This window comes from Peromyscus californicus, unplaced genomic scaffold (assembly GCF_007827085.1).
Source record: "Peromyscus californicus insignis strain IS unplaced genomic scaffold, ASM782708v3 Scaffold_4__1_contigs__length_199733344, whole genome shotgun sequence".
NCBI lineage: Eukaryota > Metazoa > Chordata > Mammalia > Rodentia > Cricetidae > Peromyscus > Peromyscus californicus.
The window spans coordinates 81,822,881-81,837,797 of NW_026294562.1; the positions used below are offsets into that span (position 1 = coordinate 81,822,881).

Below are 14,917 nucleotides of genomic sequence, written 5' to 3' on the forward strand. Positions count from 1 at the left end.
AAATATTTAACTGTTGAATGGACAGGTAGGTGGATGGATAAGTCTCTGTGGGGCCCAGGCCTATGGGAAATCTTGACCAGAGTGTGTAGAGTTCATCTAGTCTTCCTTTTCATGGCCTGTGTTAGTCTGACTTTGTGTGGCTGTGACAGAATACCTGATATACTCAAGATAAACAGAAGAGGGAAAGATCTGTTTTAGCTCAAGGTTTCAGGCCACAGTCCTTTACTTTGTTAATTCTGGGTCTGTTATGAAACAGAATATCCTGGAGATAGGAGTATATGGAGGAGAAGGCTATTCGCCTCATGGTTGGCAGGGAACAAGGAGAGAGAAGGAAGGGACCAGGGAAAAGACACCCCAAAGATCACCTTGGGTGACCTTCTTCCTCCAGCCAGATCTTTCCCAAGGTTTCCAGTACCTCCAAAAATAGTCTTACTAGGTAGGGACCAAACATTCAGTACATGCACCTTTGGGGAGCACTTGTATTAAACTGTAATGGGATTATAATTTTGACCATTAGTTCACCCTTTGTTCCTGTCCATATGGAATTAGGCACCACAGGATTTTTTTTTTTTTTAAACTCAGGTCCTTGTTCTTTTTTTTTTTTCTTTTTAATTTATTTATTTTTATTTTATGTGCATTGGTGTTTTGCCATGGGTGTCAGATCCCCTGGAACTGGAATTACAGACAGTTGTGAGCTGCCATGTGGGTGCTGGGAATTGAACCTAGGTCCTCTGGAAGAAGAGTCAGTGCTCCTAACCACTGAGCCATCTCTCCAGCCCCCAGGACCTCAGGATTTTACCTCAGGATTTTTCTATTTTACCTCATTTAAAATGAATGATTGCTCCAGCTGCCTGAGTGCCTTCTGTTATAAGGAGTTTGCCTACTTAAGACCTGGTGCCCATTTCCTTTCTTGATAGGTCTGATAGGGACTGAAATTAGCCTGAAATAAGTCCTTTGGTCATACAAATAGTAATTTTCTTCAAATAGTGTAAGAAATAATTTTCAGAATCTCACTGAGTTCTCTCCCCCAACCTGTTTGTAGTAAGTTCTTCAAAAATAGTTTATCAAAGGACATGTGTTATCAATTTTTAGTTTAATTATAAAATAGCAGTTGGTTTTGAAGCTGGTTGATTGAAGACTCTTGATTCACTGTCTTTTTCACTGGGTGTTCAAAAGTTGACTTGAGATGTTTGTTTGAAAACAATACAAAGCTTAGGTGTTAGCAGATGAACTGATGGCTACATTTGATCTACAAAACAGCTCACTGCCCTGGATTGAGGAGTTTGTGTTGGCAAGGTAGGTTGCTCTAGACTCTAGAGTCTAGAGGCTCATTCGTTTAAAGATTTATCAAGTACCTATAGTGTGTTGGCTCCTAAACAAAGCGCTCTGATACTTGTCAGTGACCAAGACAGTGGTTCTGCCTTCATGTTCTTCATACCCTAGACAGGAAAACAGCTGTACATGGAAGTGAAGGTCTTAGGGTAGGAGGGAGCTTGACATGGTTGAGAACAGAAGTGTAATCAGTGTGGCAGGGGCACAAGAGCTAAGGCAGAGAGTTAGGATAGTGTGAGCTCCAGTGAGAGCCTTGACTCTGTCTCTTACTAAATACCTTTGTATCCAAGAGAGGTGGTGCTTGGCACATAGGAAGTGCTCAGTAAGTATGTCCTGGAATATGTTCGTGGTCGGAAGTTTAATATGGGGTTAAAAATAACAAACAATACAGGTATAGAGGAGGAGGTTGAACTTAGTCAGTTGTGTGACAATAGTCTGGGGTCCAGCTGTCTTCAGGCTCAGGTGGGTGTGAGCCATTGTTGTGCTGTCCATGGAGGCTTTAGAAATACTGCCAGAAACTGTGATGATGCTGGTGCTGCTCTTTTCTTCACTTCAGATGTGTATGTACTGTTAGTGAGGATGGCACACGGGGACATAGGTGGAAGAGAGGGTGGGGATGGTACATCTGGAGTCATGATACAGCCAAGAATATTTTGATGAAGGAGGCCTTGAGGTGTGTGGGGGGTCTGATAGTTATTTGGGGGCATTTTGACTGTCCTGTGAGTAAGATGTTGGGCTTAATTTTATGTAAAGACAAGATCTAAAGGTTGGGAAGTGCTGAGGAGAGTGATCTTGACCTGCCATGAGGAAGACCTGGGCAGACCAGACTGGAAGTCCACATGTCTGCAGAGCTAGCTCCTTCATTGCCAGGAAGACTTGATAGACCAAGGATACTCAGAGTGCAATTGCCTGGCTTGGGAGCTTTCCAGCAATTTATAGTCAGTACAGAACCTGAAAAATGTCTTAGAAACTATCAGAGTAATTAGATGTGTTATGACATTAATACTGTATTTCATGGAAGTGTCTGCTTATAATGTGTTGGGATTTAAACGGACAGAACCTACTTTGACACAAGTGTGGAGACTGTGTAGCCGCATACAGGGAGTAGTAATAGGCCACATGAGATGTGCACAGGCTTCCTGCATGATAGTTTGGGCTCCTTTCATCTGACTTTCTGATCATTCCTGTTCGTTAGCTCTTCTGTCCACCAGTCTTCTGTGAACATGATAGAATTGCAGCATCATGAAAATTGTGCTTCCCTTTTAAGTTACTGACTGGTCTTTCTCCTCTCTGCTACCCAGATTTACTGTTGGCAGCCCTCTTGTCCCCCCAAAGCCTCTTCTTGTTGTCTAAGTTGAAGTGTGGACACTGGTCTCTGAGGTTCTCAGTGGCCTCTGCTCAGGCTTCATTTGACAACCTCATGGTGCATGGCACTAATGACTACATATTCTCACCACTCTTTCTAGGCTTTACCTGAAGGGAATGCTTCTGGTTTCCATATTTCATTTGTTTGTTTGTTTTGGGGTGCGTGCATCTTCAGATCCTGGTGGCTTCTTAAAACAGACATGTCCCCCAATTTTTCTGACTTTGGCTCTTTCTCTTACATTCTGGTGGGAATTATCTTCCATTCCCAGGGCTTTTCTTACCTCATCCCATGTGCGATCCCAGGTTGGATGTTGCTTCTGTGGCTGGCTTTTTCATGCATTTGACACTTCTAAGTTGACATGTCCCTAGCTTTTTCATTTAGAGATGCTGTATTTGGATATAGAGTATTGGACTGGTGTTTGGAAGAGCTTGTTGAGAGCAGTATGAGGAGGATTGCTTAGAGCAGTTCATTGCTGCTGGAGGAGGGAATGGTTAGGACACATGAAGTGAGGAGAGTGAGCGAGAACTGGGAGTACAGTGTGTTCATGGAAGTTAGTGTGGAGAAAAGACAGACTCAGAAATGGAGGGAAGTGGGGTGAAAGGAAGAAGGAAATGGGAGGGACTTGGGACTTGGGGTAGCCCCCTTTGTTCCACCTTGGTTGGCAGTAGTGAGATTTGCTCAGCTAAGATGTTCTAGACCAAGAAAGTCCATATTAATGCAAAGGTGATAAGTTGCATTTGGTGGCATGCTGGGCTTGGGTGCCTCTGTAACAAGAGCATTTGGTCATTCTTCTTTGAGGAGGGAGGTTTAGCACTCATCCAGTGTCCACACTGGCCAGGTGCTACTTGTCATTGTGTTATCCCATTGGCTCTCCTCCTGTGCAGCTTCCAAAGAGATGCTGAGTGATACCAGGCCCTGGGCAAGAAAGTAGTTCAGCTGTCTGCCATGACAAAGACTTTCATTATGTGGTACCTAATGGAAGTCCTGCTCCTTGTTTCCAGCTTGCTCCAGATGATGCATGGCGGTGCCCACATTGCAAGCAGCTGCAACAGGGGAGCATCACATTAAGCCTGTGGACTCTGCCTGATGTGCTTATTATACACCTCAAGAGATTCCGCCAGGTGAGAAAATCCTGTCACTGGGGAACACTAGCATGACCTTGTTTCTCTTGACTCCTGTTGGTGGCTTGTGTAGGTTCTTTGGTGACCCTGTTGGATTCACCCACTGATGCTGTCTGAATGTCTCCACACATGTTTGACTGACCCTATCTATAGTCATGTTTTCTAAAGGAAAATTTGATTATCCTGTGATCCTTTAAGTCCTGAAAATTATAGTTCATGTAGTTCATGCACATGTTTTACTTTATTCTCAAGGATTTGCTTTAGACTTGTAAATGTTTTCCTTAAATTTTAGTGTGTTTACTTTAGGGTTGAGAAGTGATCAGGTAGAATTCTATTTCTACCTGATGTAATAAACAGTATTGTCCTGCTTCAAGGAGCTGTTCTATAGTTGGGTAGGTGAGTGATAAATAGATATAAATACCAGCTTTTTGTTGTACTGCTTTGTGAGTCACTTTCCCCAAAAAATCTGTCTACAACTTGAGGTGAAGAATGTCCTAGACAGCCCCATTGTAAGAGAATCTAATGAGAGGTGAGCTGTAGTGAGTCTTTGTGGCCTGAATTTAAGAGAGTTTGTGAGAAAAACGAGCAGCTGTTTGCTAGATGAGGAGAAGCAGGACTTTATGTGACAGAGTAAGCAGTTTATGCTGAGCCTGGGCCGTGAAGAGGCTGAAAGCAGGACAGTGGGGTGGCACACTCCAGAAGATGAGTGGTGGGAGCTAAGATGGAAGAGAAAGGCGGGTAGAGAGCAGTTGTCCAAGCATACCCGTGAGGGCAGAGTCAGCTTTCAGTGAAGAGCTTTGGACAGAAGCAGCAGTTGCCAAAGTGTGTGGTGACGTGACCTGTCAGCTGTTGGGAGGTTAGCGGGTGGGAGTTTGCAAGGGTTGTGGGCAGCATGAGGCTGCTGCCGACTAAGGAGGAGCAGAGGTGTAGCAGCAGGGAGGGAGGGGGAGCTGTGAAGACGTAAGATGGAACAAGGGTGACACAGCCAGTCCACGGCCGGGGTTTTCTGAGCACCGAGGTAGGACTTAGGGGACTCCTCCAGACTAGGCTTCTGGGTAATGAAGCATGGCACTTGGCTTGGGTGTCCAGCTTGGGCTCTGCAGGTAGGAAATTGAAACTTCAGTCCAGCCTTCTCTGTCTTCCTCCCCTAATGCTAACTAATTTCCTTCCCTTTTCCTTCCAGAATCCCAGACTCCAAACGGCAGTGTTCTCTTTGGCATTCCTTCTTGTCTTATCTAGGTCGCCACTTGTGCAGATTGATGGCTTTTCCGGGGAGTCCTTGTGTGTCTCCTCCTGATTGCTGTCACCTACCACTAAATGACTTTCTGTTATTGTTCAGGCGGTTGCAGTTGCAGTTGCAGTCTTTTAATTGATTTCTTAGCCTCTGTAGCTCTGCCCTTCCTGGCATGTTGTACACACTGCTCACAGTTCTTCACTCACAATTCTGGTGACATCACTTCCTTCCTGCAAGCCTCAGTGCTTCCCTCTTCACCAGGAATAAGTCTGGCTCTCATTCAGAAGCTTTTCTCCTATGAACGTGTATTGTTCCTTAGTAGATCCATCATAAATCATTGCGATTGTCACATCCATGTCTGATTAGTTTGCTAAATGTTCTCCTGGACATTGAAAACATGCAATAATATTCATTCAACAGATTTTTAGGTTCTAAGGATATTCCAAAGGGTTTAATGGAAAATACAGATTATTCAAGATTGTTGGCTAACTAGTTAAGTTCAGCCAAGTAAATGTGCTAGTTGGAGAAGTGAGGAGGGAAGGATCAGTGCTTATTGAATTCTTCTCCTGGGCTAGGTGTTGGGGTTTGCCCTTTACATGGCTGTACTCTATTATCTTCAGGCACTTCACAGAGTGAAAAGAAATTGTCACTTTTCTTCTAAGCTTGCCTCCCACCCCAAAACAAAAGCTTTGAGAGATAAATAAATGAAAATCGGGAGATTCATTTTCCCCTACATGCTGCTTCTCACTGTTCTACTTTAGGTAGTACTAAAGCTTGTTGCTGTACAGAGTTAATATTATTAGTCTATTTCCCTTTTAATGTGTCTTGGGAAACATCAGATAGGTGATTCAAAGTGATTGAACTGACAGGGCCCACATTTCATGCTAAACTGAACTTTCATCTGCTTGCATTAAAATGTCATCAGAACTTGTTTTTCTTCTTGCAACAGGAAGGAGACAGGCGTATGAAACTTCAGAACATGGTCAAGTTCCCCTTGACTGGCCTGGATATGACACCTCATGTGGTTAAGAGAAGCCAGAGCAGCTGGAGCTTGCCATCTCATTGGTCCCCATGGAGACGGCCCTATGGACTCGGGAGGGACCCTGAGGACTACATCTATGACCTGTATGCTGTGTGCAATCATCATGGCACCATGCAAGGGGGGCACTACACAGGTCTGCAGTGCGAGAGGCCGCGTGTCTGTGCTGACGCTTCCTTCAGGCTGTTTGCTTGTAGCTTTTGAACCTCCCTTTCTCTTCCAGTGTGCCTTTTGCCAGCTCTGAGAGCAGCTTCATCCTCCAGATCTCTGTCCAAGATCAAATACATGAACCTTCTTCCTTCTGAGTTCATTCATCCAGTAGTGAGCAGACCTGATGGGAGAATGTTTGCACAAGACGGCTGAGGAGCCACTCTTGTTTACCCAGCGTGCCTCCCCATTATAGCTATGTGATGCTTTTGAGGCTCTAGCATCTCCCTAACTTAAAATGGTCATGAGCCACTTTCATGATGTCTTTATTCTTTTAAGGGTAAATTTACTTTTGCATTATAAAAGCACCTGTGGTCAGCATAAGAAGTCTAGAGAGAGGTGGAAAGGATGCTATTGTGAAATGGGCTTATCAGGCATATCCAGATAAAGGTTATTAACATTAAAAAAAAATCATGGTTAAAATATACATAATTAAACTTAGCATTTTAGTCAGTATTAAGTGTCCATTTTGGTGGCATTGAGGACACATTGTTGTATAGCCACATCTCTATCCATTTCCAAAACTTTTCATCTTCTCTAACAGAAACTCATTAAACAGTAATTTCCATGCTCCCCTTCCTCCAGCCTCTGACAGCCACCATACTCTGTCTTGATGAACTTATTACTCTAGGTACCTCTTGTACATGGGACCACACAGTATTATTAGTTCTTTGTAGCCGCTTCATTTTATTGAGCGTAACATTTATAAGGTTCGTCCATAGTAATACTTTGATACATTTGCTCTTTTATACTGATGTGACTACTGGTATGTTTCACTTGTAAATATTAAACACTTTGTAGTTAGCTTGCAATAGACTCTATTCATATCACAGATGACGAAATCCCACTGTGTATCTTCTAGGAGTAGGAACAAGTAGGTAGAGATGTAGCTAGAAATAAAATTTAAGGACACTGCCATGTGTGTAGTAAGTGGTAGTGGAGATGAACCCAGGGGAGGGGAGGAAACGCTGCCTGAGATTGGCAACCTGTTTGTGCAATAGTACCGTGTGGGCTCAGAGTGAGAGCCACATCTTTACAGTAAAGATGATATTGCTTAATGATACGGTGACATCATAGCTTGTGTAGTTATACTGATGTTCTAATGACAAATTGTCTAACATTGTGTTTCTCAGAACATATTTCTGTTAAGTGACTTGACTAGTAACTATTCCCATTGTTAAACATAGATTGTTTTCTTTTTTTAACTTTTAATCTAATGTTGATGACTCCTTGTAGATTCTTCTAGCAGTTAGCCACCAATTCCCCTGTGTATTGGCAAGGTAATAGTGACGATTGGCCTTCCCAACCTTGCATGCTCTCTTCCAGTCAGGATAGGAAGATGACTAGCTATAATCGCTCATTCTTGAAACCCTTGTAGTTTAACTCTGCTGGCAGCAGCTGTTTTTGAGAGGAACGACCCAGCCTCCTGGTGTGTTCATGACAGAACAGTTTGGCTTCTGCTTGTCTGGGAAGTATTTGCAAGGAGAAAAGGGGCTCCTAAGGTGCTTTCGCTTCACATAAGATATTAATAGCTTAAATATGTTTTACCTTGTTTTTTTTTTTGGTTTTTTCGAGACAGGGTTTCTCTGCGTAGCTTTGCGCCTTTCCTGGAACTCGCTTTGGAGACCGGGCTGGCCTCGAACTCCAAACACTATTTAGATGGCAATGCAATGTTTGTTGTTTTATATATTTTTATAACAGCCACTTGTGTGATGATTGTATTTCTAGTTGGATATTTGCTTTTCTAACATTACTAGTAATGTCTATGTTCTTGGATGCTGAGTCATGAAATTATTCTTTACTCTTAGAATGGAAAAGGACTTAGATGTAATTGAAATCTACTAGCTACTCACTGTATTAACATCTTTGCCAGCATTTCTGGTTGATATTTACACTGTTTCAGCTTTGGTAAAGAAGTCATTTTCAAATTAGGGACTTATATACTACCTAGGCAAGGAATTGTTAGGGAAAATAGGACAGTACTAGGTTTCAGAATATCATGTTGTTCTTTATTTAGAACAGACTTTGGAAACTACTTGAAAACCTCAGAAGCAGTGTGACTTAGTAAAAGGAGCTTGGGTGTGATTGTAGACCCATCTAAGAACTTGGCCAAATAACTTTACTTAGGCCCATGAAGCACAGTGATGAGCAGAAGTGAGTGTGTCTGCTCATTGGCCCTTCCCTAGGAGGTACTCACATAGTCTCTGTCAGTGGTTCTCAACCTTCCTAATGCTAAGTTCCTCATGTTGTGGTGACCCCCAACCATAAAATTATTTTTGTTGCTACTTCATTACTGTGATATTACTACTGTTACAAATTGTAATGTAAATGTCTGTGTTTTCTGTGGTCTTAGGTGACCCCTGTAAAAGGGGTCCCGACTCACAGGTTGAGAGTCACTGGTCTATATTATTTCCTCTTTCCTGTTCTGTGTGTGTATTTGGGTTTGAGTTTGAAGGCCAGAGGACAGCCTTGGGTGTTGTTCCTTAGGCTTTGTCTACTTTGTTTTGAAACAATTTCTTACTGGCCTGAAGCTTGCCAATTTAGGCTGGGCTGTCCATTGAGCATCAGCCTGACTCGATAGGGTTACCATTATGTACCATGCAGAGCCATCTCCCCAGGTCCCTCCTTTTCTGTTCTTAAGGCAATCCATTGCTTATCTCTAAATGTTTACAGTTACAATTTAGAGAAAACAACCCTTGGCATTACATGACCTTTTTTTTTTTTTAAATTATATTTATTTCTTTGTCTTTGGGGGTGGCAATGCTTGTAGATGTCAGAGGACAACATGTGTGAGGGAGTTGGTTCTATCTTTCCATCATGTGGGACCTAGGGATCGAATAGGCTGTAAGTACCTTTCCCTGCTGAGCCACCTCACAGCATGTATTTAGCTGACGATACTCTGTTTGTAAGTTTTCACTAGAATGTCTTTGATGCATTCTTGCTGTAATTGCATAGTGCGTATATGGCTAACTTGTACAAGGATTCTAGAAAAGAGACTCTCAAACTATCTGTGATAAAGGCCTTGATATTTTCTATTTTAGCATTTCCAATCCTTCATAAGCCAGTTTTGTAAAAATACAATACAAATGTTACAGCAGTATCATATTGCTAGATGTTTTTGAATGCTTATCTTTGTTTTGGTGCCTCCTTTTGTGGACAAATGCCAGGTTCTGAGCCATAACTTGAGTAGCACTGGCCTAGAAAACACTTTGGAAGGCAGTGTTCGGGAGAAAAGCAAGTAGAATTAGAAATAAATAGTTTGCTTATTAGTAAGTTACTATGTGGCCTTTCCATGCCACAGTCGAGAACAGACCATCCTGAAAGGAAACAGACTGAATTAGAGCAAGGTTATTCTGTCTCTTGGTGGGCATGTCCCTGTGCAGTTCTGCTCCCACTTACCTCTCCAGAATAGCAGCCTCCTCCCCAGATGGGCCCTTTGTGTGTTAGCCTGGCCTGACACCATTGGCCCAGCTGGTGCTGTTGCTATGACTCCATTTGTTGTGTGTGTCTCCTTTTCACTCTCTGGTTTGGTAGCTGCACCTGATGTCTCTCCCACATTCAGAGTCTTTGCTTCTCTTTTGGGACCTGTCTAGCTAGGAACAGTTCCTCACCTGGGTCCCTTTTCATCTCTGTGGTTCCACACTTGGAAAGTGAAGTGGCCTAACGAGGGTGTCACTCGTGGTGCCTGTCAGGATTGTATGTGCCCTGTCTTTGAGGGCTAACTAAGTCTGTGTCAGCATTTACTGAATATTCCAGCACCCATCTGTGTTCAGTAAATGGGTATTTTAAGAAGTGTGATAATAATTTGCTTTTCTGGATAAGGTTTATAAGATCCCTTGATCCAGCCTAATAGTATGACTTAGCCTCATGACCTCAAGGTTTTGGCATAGGTATGGTGCTTGTGATCGAACCCAGGTTCTTGGGCACACTAAGCACATATTCTAATAACTGAGCTATGTTTTTATTGGCTCTTACTGGTTCTGATTTTTTGTTTTTCTTCATAGTACTTAATTCTTCTTTATTTCTATCTCAGGCTTAGAGTTGAAACTGGGGAGAAGGCTCCATGTATGTATTCTCGAGTTCTGTGTGCTCAGGTTTGCAGGGAACTTCCGGATCATTTAGTCTTCCCCTGAAGGAAAAGGGTGGGGTACAGTAGGGCTTTGAGAACAAGCCAAAGGATTAGATAAACCCCAAATGCCATATACTCATCCTCCACCAGCTGCACAACTGTGTGCTAGGCAGTCTTTGTGTGTAGGATAATATGGATGTATTTGTGGAGTGTGTGAGGTCAGGTGTCTTCCTCAGGTACACCTACCTACTTTGTGTTTTGGTTTCTTGTTGCTGTTTTTTTGTTTGTTTGTTGTTCTTAAAGACAGGCTTTCTGGGGCTTGGGACTTGCTGATTTGGCTAGGCTGGGTGGTGGGGATTGAACTCAGGTCCTCACCTTTGCCTGGTAAGCACTTTACCAGCTAAGCTATGTCCCCAGCCCCATAAGGAGTCTTTCTGAGCCTGTGTAAATTTGTAGGAATAAAAAATCTCAGGATTAAATGAGATGTTTAGATTATGGTAAGTCTTAAATATTAGTTGGTGGTTGTTCATATTTTATGTCATTAGTAAACACAAAAATCAAAGTCTTTACCCTGCCTTTTGACAATGAAACTGGATATTCTGTGTTGTAGAATGTTCCCTATGTATTGTGGACATGCCTGGCCTCTACCCACTAGATGCTTGTTGACCTCCACCCCCAACCCACCTAGTTGTGACAATCAAAGTGTTTCCCTTCATTGCAAAGTGTCTCTAGCAGGACAAAATTGTCACTGGTTGAGACCTACTTATACTTAGAAGTGTAATGAGTTTTCTGAGATGAAATAGTTATGAAATTGGAATACTTAGGAATTTCTTGGAACATTCTGCCTAGGTGTGATATGAAATTTGGATTTGTTTTTTTCCTTAATCTCTTTCTGTTACTATGGGCAGTTTAAAATGCTATTGAATTAATTATAAACGTGAACTATAAAGGGTATATATAGTATAAAGTATGTGGGTAGAGTGCCTGGTGTGGCCTTGCTGGTGCTGACGGTGGGCTCTTTTTGGCAGCGTACTGTAAGAACTCCGTGGACGGTCTCTGGTATTGCTTCGATGACAGCGATGTGCAGCAGCTGTCAGAAGATGAGGTGTGCACACAGACAGCTTACATACTTTTCTACCAGAGGCGGACAGCCATCCCATCATGGTCGGCCAATAGCTCAGTGGCAGGTAACCTGGTTCTTGGTGTGTTTTCCCAGAGCAGGAGGTTATAATTCTTGGTCCAGATGATGTCTCAGAAGGCTTCGTTGATGAGATTAATTTTCACACTTCCACTTAATCTGGGAACTAATATGATTTCAGCTAAGGAAGTTTGGGTGGATACTGAACTATCATGGACCAGCAGAGCTCACATAGAGGTGGGGCAGAGCCTAGCCAAACCACTCATAATTTCCTTGTTGGTGAAGTGCCTGGAGGAATAGTGTTAGCAGCCTGAGGTGCTGTTCTGACATTTGTTTGGACTATCTTGGAACATGTCCCATCTGATAACATCCACCCAATGGGATTGCTGGTTGTTTACTGTTGGTGAAGGTATGTGAAAGCATTCTGTAAACAGTAAAGGACCATTAGGAAGGAAGAAAGAAAGGAAGAGTTATTTTTCTTCCATAAGATTATTCTGTTAGGGGAAGAATTGACTGCTGTTAACTGATTGAGGGCTTAGTTGTTTTTTTTTGTTTGTTTGTTTGTTTGTTTTTTTGTCTGTCTGTCTGTCTGTTTTTTTGAGGTAGGGTTTCTCTGTGTAGCTTTGGAGCTCATCCTGGAACTCACTCTGTAGATCAGGCTGGCCTCGAACTCACAGAGATCTATGTGCCTCTGCCTCCTAAGTGCTGAGATTAAAGGTGTGTGCCACCACTGCCTGGCTGAATTTTGCTGATGAGATGCAGCCTATTATGTTAGTCAGTATAGACATGAGTCCCACACAAAACATGGATGCAGCTATAGATAATCCAAATGAGAGGAAGATGCATGCTTCTTACTGCAGACTATGGCTTTAAGAAAATAGCTTGAAATGTGGTAATATAATCAATAGGAGAGGCAGGGAGTGGTGACCTATGTACCTTTCCAGGCCTCTACAGGGATCTGCTTAAAACAACTGAAAGGAAGTGTTTCTCAAGCAGAGCAACCCCCTGCTAGGAGACAAGGCCTACAAGGTGGCTGGAAGAGGGCACTCTGGTACTCTTGGGCCATTCCAGAATCTGAGATGTGCTAAAAATGACGGTCTCTTTAGGTCTGTTTAAGGCAGTGCTGCTTCATGTAGTCAATTTCAAGAACACTATTGCACTAACATATATTTAAAGGTACCCCTGGAATTGATAGGACTGATGGACATAGAGCACATTCGTATCCCCGACTCTGTGTGTGTGTGTGTGTGTGTGTGTGTGTGTGTGTGTGTGTGTGTGTGTGTGTGTGTGTGTGCTGGTGCGTGCGTGCATGTATCATTAGTATTATAAAATGGCTTTAAAATGTCCAAAAGACATTGAAGCTAAGTGAAACAATGTCTGTATTACTGCCCTTTCTCTGGGTGATTCGGTAGTACTGCCAGTGCTTAGAGCTTGTGCTTAGCGAGTCCCTTGTAGAGTGAGTGGCTGTGTGTCCTTGTTCTACTCTTCCCTTGCCAGGATTAGGTATTGCTTTTGGAAACATTTATTCTATATTTGCATTTTGTTTCTACAACTTTCCTGTATGTAGGAATTGCTTGAAATTTCTTCGTTTTTGCTAGAGATACTCAGCTGTGGGAGTTTGTCTTAACTCTGGAATGAGGACACAAGTCTCTGGCTTGACTGGCAGCTTAACTTGATAGGATGTGTGCAGTGCAGGACCCTGGCTGACCTCAGGACCCATCCTCTTTTCTGCAGGTTCCACAAGTTCTTCTCTGTGTGAGCACTGGGTGAGCCGGCTCCCAGGGAGCAAGCAAGCCAGCGTGACCTCTGCAGCCTCCTCCAGACGCACCTCCTTGGCCTCACTCTCTGAGTCTGTGGAGATGACAGGAGAAAGGAGTGAGGACGATGGTGGGTGTGGGTCTTGGTGTCAGATTTGCAAAATGACAACTCATAAACAAAGCACAGTTTCCGCAGGCTTAGGAACAAAGTCTTTTTCCAAGGAGTTTGTAGAACTCAAGAGAGTGGAGTTGCATAACTGAATTGTGGCTTCGCTGTGACTCAGGGCTTTCTCCTTCTACTTCATTATTTCCCACTTTTATATTCCAATGTACAGATTAGATCTTCAGCTCTTTTAGTAATAAATACTTTTTGTTAAAATTTGCAGAATGACTGTAAGGACCCAGAGACATCTACCTTGTCTGAGACTGCTTCATGTAGAGTTGCTGTTCTCAGTTCAGTGAGGACACCATTAGGTCAGCTTGACCTCTACTCTAAACATAGTCACAGTATCAATACTGGGGAAAATCTGATTAAATATTGAAGTGCATTTTGTTTATTTATTTATTTATTTTTCTTGGTACCTCTCACTTAGGCTTGAGCCTTGACAGGATAGCCCTTAGTACTACCAGGAACCCCAGGTGGTATGGGATGGATTGGCAGCCTAAGTACTAAGAGCTGGAAGGGGGAGAGGGTGAGCTCAACTTCTGTAATGAAGACAGTGACTCATCTTCCAGAGAGATTCACTTTGCTGCCAATATTTCAGTTTCTTTAATCTGCTTCTAGGGGTGATGGATAAATCTGAGAAAATGAAATGGAGCCACACTGGAAGGTAGTTGGAAAGAAGTCAAATAGGAGAGCTGGGGCAGGCTCTGACTTGACCTGCTTTGGCATTTTACTTCTTTTCCTCGTGAAGCAGGAGTATGTTGGACTATGGTTGCTAAGCCCTTTCTCCTTTCTGGTATTTTGGGAAAAGCTGACTACTGAACCTATGCTTATTTAGGTGGATGTTATTTTCACCACAGCCCTGTAAACTTGGAATTTGCTGTTGTTTTAACAATAAACCCAGGAGTAGCTTGCCTTAATCTATTTTTAAACAGTCTAGTTGGTGAAGTCAATATCTTCTTAAGCATCATCATCATTTAGCCCTGCTCAGAGTGATCACATAGAACAGAACCTGACTCTTAGAAGTCACAAAGGCCATAGCTACAGTTATAAATGTATACAGAATTCAGTTTGGAATTATCTTGGGAAGGTTTAAACCTTTGGAAATACTAGTCTACCAGTCATTCAAGGTAGTATGTATAATAATATCCAAGGCTCTAGTTCTTTCCACTAATACCCTTTCATTGTTACCTGTTACAGACTTACTTCAACAGGGAGTGCAATGAGGGTAATGGGTCTTGTGTCATTTTGGGCAAGGAGTTTGTTCTGTGAGTCCCAGGTGTCCTTCAGGAAGATGAAGGAGATGAGTTAGCATCCCATGTTTAGTGAACATCTGTGAGTGCCAGGATCCTTGCTGGACACAGACTTCTAAGATTTTATTTAATTCTCTAATTAGACCAATGGTCAGCTGACTATAGCTGGAGGCCACATATGGATGGCTGGTTTTTCCATAGATTTTGGAACATAGCCATCCGTGTTTAATTGTATGCC

The 14,917-nt window shown here is 42.7% G+C and overlaps 1 protein-coding gene across 1 annotated transcript in view; it reads left to right on the forward strand.

The window, feature by feature from the left end:
* The window catches only part of Usp31 (ubiquitin specific peptidase 31), a 56,280-nt gene that overhangs the window by 33,178 nt on the left and 8,185 nt on the right, over window positions 1-14,917 (forward strand). Inside the window, exons 12-15 of the mRNA XM_052761551.1 lie at window positions 3,700-3,819; window positions 6,003-6,228; window positions 11,397-11,555; window positions 13,241-13,393. Of these exons, the coding sequence (XP_052617511.1) occupies window positions 3,700-3,819; window positions 6,003-6,228; window positions 11,397-11,555; window positions 13,241-13,393 (658 nt within the window). The remainder of the gene's footprint in view (window positions 1-3,699; window positions 3,820-6,002; window positions 6,229-11,396; window positions 11,556-13,240; window positions 13,394-14,917) is intronic.